This window comes from Lepidochelys kempii, chromosome 1 (genome assembly GCF_965140285.1).
Source record: "Lepidochelys kempii isolate rLepKem1 chromosome 1, rLepKem1.hap1, whole genome shotgun sequence".
In the NCBI taxonomy this organism is placed as follows: domain Eukaryota; kingdom Metazoa; phylum Chordata; order Testudines; family Cheloniidae; genus Lepidochelys; species Lepidochelys kempii.
In genome coordinates this window covers 164,510,083-164,517,747 of record NC_136380.1, presented here as the reverse complement: position 1 = coordinate 164,517,747, position 7,665 = coordinate 164,510,083, and the positions used below count along the sequence as shown (strand labels likewise).

Here is a 7,665-nt window from a genome sequence, read left to right as displayed (position 1 = left end):
ATGGTTAAAACTGTGTTTGATGTGCATCTAAAAGATGAACCAATTGGGTATTTTCCTCCATATAATGTTGGGCCAGATCCTCACCCTGGGGTAATTCAATGGGTGCCAATTTACACCAGCCAGCGATCTGGCCTATAACATCATTATTTCTCCTCTACATTATACAGCCTATAATTATACTTATAATGAAGACATAAAGGTGCTTAGCTGTGACACTGCTGAGTATGCTTGAAAACTGAAAGCAAAAGGTCGGTAAATAGTTATTCAAACAGAAACATAGACTTTTATGTAACTCTTAAGCAAACATCTGGGATGTATTAGCAGGAGTGTTGTAAGCAGGACACGAGAAGTAATTCTTCGGCTCTAATGCACACTGATTAGGCCTGAACTGGAGTATTGTGTCCAGTTCTGGGTGCCACGTGTCAGGAAAGATGTGGAAAAATTGGAGAGAGTCCAGAGGAGAGCAACAAAAATGATTAAAGGTCTAGAAAACATGACCTATGAGGGAAGATTGAAAAAAATTGGGTTTGTTTAGTCTGGAGAAGAGCAGACAGGGGGTGGGGGGGGACACATGATAACCGTTTTCAAGTACATAAAAGGTTGTTACAAGGAGGAGGGAGAACAATTATTCTCCTTAACCTCTGAGGATAGGACAAGAAGCAATGGGCTTAAATTGCAGCAAGGGCGGTTTAGGTTGGACATTAGGAAAAACTTCCTATCTGTCAGGATGGTTAAGCCCTGGAATAAATTGCCCAGGGAGCTGGTGGAATCTCCATCACTGGGGATTTTTAAGAGCAGGTTGGACAAACACCTGTTAGGGATGGTCTAGATAATACTTAGTGCTGCCATGAGTGCAGGGGAGTGGACTAGATGACCTCTCGAGGTCCCTTCCAGTCCTATGACCTTATGAGGAATGACATCTGAGGCTACACCACATTTTTGTAATTATTTGTTTTATTGATTTTGTAAAAAGGAAAATGATTTTCACAAAACAAACTGGAAAAAAATTATAAGACTAAAAGTTAACATTCAAAGTCTATGGTACACTTTTACACCACCATTGAAAAGCCAATTAATAGCTCCTCTATAGAGGAAATAATGACTATAAAATTGTATTCCCCCCTTTTATAAATAAAAAAAATTATAGGTTTAAAACAACATAGAAGTTATTTAATAACTAAAAAAGTCAGTCACCTTCACCACTAATAATTATACTGCAAGTAACGTACATTCTTTTTAACAAGGACACTGTCATGTAGTTTAGGGCCAAAACTTAGGTGGGGGGAGTTGTTTGTTTACCAGACTTTCAAAAAAAAGCGAACATTGATAGTGTTTGTTAAACTGTTTTAGTTGAATCAAACTCGTTTTTGTTCAGGTTTAACCATTTCCCGGCAACGCTTCACTCTAAACTGTACAGCACAGGCCTACTGCAGGAGAACGAGAAAGCAAAACTGTTTAGCGTGTTTTCATTTGTTCAAGTTGAGGGAAATGTAAAAAAACAAACAAACAGCATAAATAGCACTGAGAAGAAAAGTTCCAGGCCAGGAAGGCTCTTCTCCCCAGAGTCGGAGGGTGTTTGGATACGTTGCTTTGTTCTAGAAAAAGTGAATCAGATAATAACAATGACTGAGATTCTCAAAGCAGCCTAGGGCACATAAAACATAGACCTTCCACTCAGATTAATGGAAGGTACTTGTCTAAATCCCCTAAACTGCTTTGACAGTCTCCACCAATTATTTTCAGCTATTGTTGGTAGCACAATAAACACAAACATTAATAGCACAAGCCATACTTTTAATAGCATGATGATTTCTCATGACAGTGTCGTGCTTTCAGGAGCACCTAAGCTTAGAAAGAGAACAATCAGTGAATTACAGCACTATGTCTTGCAAATATGTGGCCTGGCACATCCTGTGGTGCTGCACTTATCTTTCCAGCCCTCTGCCTACTTGTCTCTGCAGCTGAAGTGGCTCTTCACATGAGTTACCCCGACTCAGAGAGGAGCGTCTTCCCACCTCACGTTAATTATAAGAAATTTTGAACCAGAAACTGTACATGTGATGTGCAGCTGAAAGGGCATTTTTGCTCAGGCCATGCTCCTTTGAGACCAGGCACAGAGGTGAGGTGCCGAGATCCCTGTTTTTGAGCATGTGTTGCCTGAGGAAGGCATGTGCCCCTGTTTTTGCAGAGACAAGTAATGCTGCTGTTTATTTTAGGTTTTCTCCTTCCCCAAGTTGCTGAGTTCAGCTGATGCTTTCCGCTTGACTCAGAACCAAACAAATGGCACCAGATAGGTAGAAAAATTGTCTTGCCATCACCTGGGCTGCGCTTTGGCCACTGTGTAATAAAAGACATTTACTGAATGTGAAACTGTCATTTTGGAGCATTCTAACTCACAAGCTTGAAGTTAAGCACGTTTGTAAGTGCATTGCTGAATCGGGGCTAAATATCAGAGGTTTGCTAAACAAACTCATCACATAGCATGAAATTCACCCTGTGCACTGGCAGCACAAGATCTAAGCACCACTTAAATCCCATCCAAATAGCATGTAAGCAGAACATAAGTGATGCACAGACATTGTGTTCACCTTGTGCAGTTGGGTGAATTTCATCCCTAGTGCATAATCTTTCTTCATGAGGAGGGAGAAAATACAGAGCGGGGCTGATCTGTAGAGTCAGTCAGAAAATTGTATTTACATTTTTCACTGAACAGTTTTCTGGGTTTTTTACATGCAAAACTGGAAACCAATTTTTTTCTCAGATTTTCATCAAAAACATGGAAAGCAACAAAAATCTTCCACAAAATTTCTCATTTAGTAACAAGATTGTTTTTCCTTCAAACATTTTTTGAATGACAAATTTCAACCAGCTCTATTGATCAGCTTTTTCCATATTTTGAAAGAGTGAATTGCCTAGATGCTACTTGATTGTTAACATTTCTAGTGTGTGCTAGATGAATTCCTGTTTTAGTCACGCAGATTACTACAAATGCTAGCAGCAGGTTCTAAATTTTGATCATTGTAAGAATATGGGATGCAGTCTCTAAGTATAAAACACTTTTTAAGCTAGCCTCATTGGTGAGGACTATGCAGTTATGCTGATTTACACGAGCTGAGGATCTGGCTCCTACTGTTCTTGATCTTAGAGATTACTGCAACCTGATATTCAAGGTTGAAAGCTTTGCAGCACAATTGTCCAATTTCATGGAACAAGGAGTGTATGAAATGCAGTGCTCCCACATCATGGTAGATGCTATGCAAAAAGAGATTTTGTGTTCTACTTGCAAAATTATTTTGCACCGGATGGGCCACCAGCAACTTCCATTTATACCAGGTGAAGAACTGGCTCTATACCTGTAAAGTTAACAGACCACCTTTTCTCCCATTTCTCTATGAAGACTTCACCTGAGGAATCTCATTAATAGGTTGCTCCACAGCAAGCTGGTTCTCAAACACACAGTACGATTTATAATTTCCCACAATTCTTGCGTGAAAATTTGCCTCATCCAACTTATGCCAAATATCTGTTTCAATGTACACATTGAATGGGTCGTTTGAGTGCTCAAGCTTTTTGGAGCGGATGTTGCTAAGCATTGTTCCAAATGTGAAAAAGCCAAAGAAACCAAGCAACAAAAGCACATAGATGATTTCCAGATTGTCACTGGGTTTTCCAGCCTGAGAAGATGCAGAGTTATTTGTCTGGTCTACATATTCTTGTAATAATTTGGAGAGGAGTGAATTCAGTGCCGTATCATTAGACACCGTTGCCATCTTCTTCCGTCACTCTTTCCTTTCTGAAGTGGTGATTTCTAGAAAAGCATAAAAACCAGGTACACTTTTAAAACCCAATGTGGCAATAATTCTGTACAACTGATAAATATCCTGTCTGCCTTTCTTTCTTAGAGAAGAAAACTATTTCATGGGAGAATGCTGAACTTAGAAACAAAATATTTCGGACCATATCATCGGCTGGTGTAAATTGGCATAAATCTATTAAATTCAGTGAAGATGCATTTAATTTCAATTTCCATCAGCTGAGGACCTGTCCCTTCATGTGTAAATTTATAGTAATGTTTATTATGTAAGTACAAACACCCCAAATAAATTCATACTGTGCTCTCTGTCTGTTCCCCCACTGTGGAAACAGCAGGTGATGGAAGAAAAAGGCAGCAGCCTCCAGAGCAGGAGCTCCTAGGGTTTGGTGATGAAAAGTGCTTCCCTTCACCCACCCTACCTCCAATAAAACAAAAACCAACCACCCTCCTGTAACTGATTCACAGAGCCCTTCTCAAAGAAAGTCACCATGCAGCTGTGAATTTTGCTGGATGGTTAAGCTGACCTCTGGTGACATCCCTGCAAATCAGGTATACTGCCATATAAAGTGCAATCAAATCACTTTGGCACCCGGAATCAAAGATTTTTGGTAATCAATTCTATTTTGATTGAGAGTTTTACACAAGAAGCTTAATGATCATTTCCCCCTTTAGAGTTTCAACACCAGACATCCTGTGCAGTAAATCCTTTCAGTGGATAAGAACAATGTACCAGGATTGCAATACCCAAGTCTCCCTAACCAGACAATGTAACTGACATGTCACTTTAATCTTAGTACAATGCATAGTTTAGCTTTTGTAATAAATTAAAACTAACATTCCCGATCGTATTATGCCCTTAGACTTTTTGAATAGTAGGTATTGTAGTTCAAGGTGACTTCACTGACAGTAATCTTGTAACAAGATAGGAGCTGTCAGTTCTTTATACAGTTTTAATTATGTGAAAACAGAGTGGTTCATTTACACAGGCTCTTCTGATTTAAATGAGATTTTTTTTAGCCATGTACTGTATTTTATTCACTTACATCAAGGGTAAATTTGCTCCTGGGCAGAAGGCCAGCACAAGGTTTATGCAGGTCTTACATGCTACTTGAGCTTTATTTTGAGGGCTTAAGTAGAACTTGAGTGATGCATAGATCTTGTGCTGGCCCTTTGTACAGCAGTGATTTTCACTCCAAACACTCAGTTTAGGAGTAATGGCACTCAAATATGTGCTATCTTGTGAGACTGGTTTAAATTTTCTGTTTCTAGATAGTGTATGACTAATGCTGGGCATAGTTGTTGCGTGAAAGGTTGGGGGGTTTTTTTTGGTGAAAACTGCAGATTCAGTGACATCAAAACCTTTGCAAATTCATGTCAATTTTGTCAAATTCTTTTGCCTGAAAAGAAAACCCATTTTTTTATTTTTTGATCCAAAAAAACCCCAACAAAAGTTATGATGTTTTTATTTGAAATGACTTCTACCCTCCGCCCCCGCATTTTACTTTAACTTAAAAAGGAAACAATCCAAAACAAAAAATGGTCAACACTGAAATGAAACATTTGAAACCAAATGAAAACAGGTTGTTTGATTCAAAATGATTATTTCAACTTTTTGATTCATGAAAAATTTCAAAACATTTCTTTTCAAATTGACCAAAACCATTTTTTTAATTGCCAGCAAACAGAAAAAGCTATAGTTTACCCAGCTCTCTATATGACATCTGTAAACAGAGATGCTATGATGCCCTGGAAATGAAAAAAAGAAATGGATCCTATGATTCTTTGACCTTTAAAAAAACAGCATTTATTTACCTGAAATATAATGCTATGAAAGTGAATGAAACGAAACACTAATACAAGAACAGTAGGTTGGTTTCAGCACTAGAATTGTGTGAACCTTTTGCTCTGAAACCCCAAACTATGCAACATTTCCCCTGGGTTTGGATTCATTGGGAACTTGACACTCAGCTCAAATTTGTAAACATTTTGGAGAAAGCAGCCCCAGGGACTCCTGCACCTCACATTTTCTAGGAAAGATTAATGGTTTCGAACAAACCACAAGAAATGTGATGATTTCAAACTAAAATCAGACAAAAATTGGCCGTTTGGGTTGCTGGGTGGTTCAGGTTGCTCCTGAAATTTGAAAGTATGGCTCAGTCGAGATGTGAACTGAAACACAAAACGCTTACCATCAAATTTCATGTAGCAACAGTATCTTTCTACAGCATAGGGGCCCTTGGATTATCTTTTACAACACATAGAAGCTGAGTTTAACATTTGTTTGACGAGGGTCCAAATTATCTGCCCACAAGATGGAAAAATCTCCCTTACAAAATAATACCCAGATCCAAATTATTGCTTTAGACAAAGGATTCTGACAGGTCAAATTTACTTACAGAAAATTATGTCTTGGTAACTTGAGCTCAGCAGGCTAAAATACATTCACATTTCATAGCTGTGGACAGATTCTTTAAAAGCAAAAAAGAAAAGAAAAAAGGAAATTGAAGCCTTTCTTGGAGATAATTATTTCTACAAACTGGGTGGGAAGTGCATCAGCATTATGAATACTGTAAAATGGAAAGTGCCACACAATCAACATAATTAAAAAACAAAACAAGAAATAATTTCTTTGAATCTCCCAGCTGACCATTCACTCTGGAGAGCTATTTATCTATTTGCTAATGTAAAATATTAACATACATGAGCAACCTTTAAGGACTGATCCGTTAACTTAAATGGGTTGGGAGCCCCCAGGTAACTATCCTCCTACACATGAAAATGCTTCCAAGATAACTGAACTTTCAAAGTAAACACAGTGATGGATATGTAGAACATGTGTGTGAATTTTTAAAAATTGCAAATGGAGGTGTGTGTGAACTACTGCACATTACATTTGGACATTGTGTACACCTACTCCTCCACTGATCTACAATGGATGGGCATAATGGGTGGTTCAAAGATAGCTGTGCAAGTATAATTGTCAAAGATAAATTCGATGGACTACTTCCATTCTGGGTGGGTAAGAGATAAATGAGGACTTTAGGAAACCTTTAAGTCATTTATTATTGGTGTTTAAGTAATTTATTATTGGTTCTAAAGTGCCAGTGGGATTTTGGATTCAGATAGAAAGACCCTTCAGAAGGGTCAGAGGGTGATATTACATTGAGACATAAGAATACAAGGCCTAATTCACGACTGCATTACTCCTGTTTAGCACTTGTGTAACTCCACTGAAACCAGTCAAGTTGCACCAGTGTAAAACTGGAGTCATGCAGTGATGAATTAGACCTACAGTTTCAATTCCTTGGTGGTCCTCACACAAGAATCAACCCTTGTATGTGGCAATAACTCTAGTGACTACAATGGAGTTGCACCAAGGCTGAAATTGAACTTCTATTTTTTCATGCTCTGTTTATTCCCAATATGGGCGTCTTGTCCACTTTTTCTCCAAATCCTGCCCTTACTGTGTAAGGAAATGAGGGATTCTCTCTGAACTCTCTCTTTGAACCAAGAGCTAAGTTTCATTCCCTCAGTTGCTGCTTGATGTAGGTACAAAAATATCCCTAGCTGCCACTTTGTTGACTTGATTTCCTCATGTGTGCAATCAACTACATCTCCAGTGCCTTTCAGATATTTCAGCCTCACTTCAATTTGCTTTAAACACAACTAAATTAGCACCCAAGCACCTGCTACCTGTCATTCTGACAGGAAGGGTCATAGAGAAGGCCTGCAGGAAGCTCATACAGCACTTCTGTCGGTGAGAAAAGCAGGAGAGTTTGAGGGCAGAGTTCCATCAGTTTCAGTGTGTTTTAAAATATTTATTTGTAAATGTAGCACTATTTAAAACAGAA

At 38.5% G+C, this 7,665-nt stretch overlaps 1 protein-coding gene across 1 annotated transcript; it reads right to left on the bottom strand.

Annotated features, from left to right (window-relative positions):
- Positions 1–3,389: 3,389 nt before the first annotated feature.
- KCNE1 (potassium voltage-gated channel subfamily E regulatory subunit 1) lies at positions 3,390–6,282 on the bottom strand. The gene is made up of 2 exons (XM_073328524.2): positions 6,211–6,282; positions 3,390–3,808 (listed from the first exon to the last, which is right to left on the bottom strand). Exon 2 carries the CDS (start codon positions 3,768–3,770, stop codon positions 3,390–3,392), a length of 381 nt encoding a protein of 126 aa, XP_073184625.1. The 5' UTR covers positions 3,771–3,808; positions 6,211–6,282.
- Between the last annotated feature and the right edge of the window lie 1,383 nt (positions 6,283–7,665).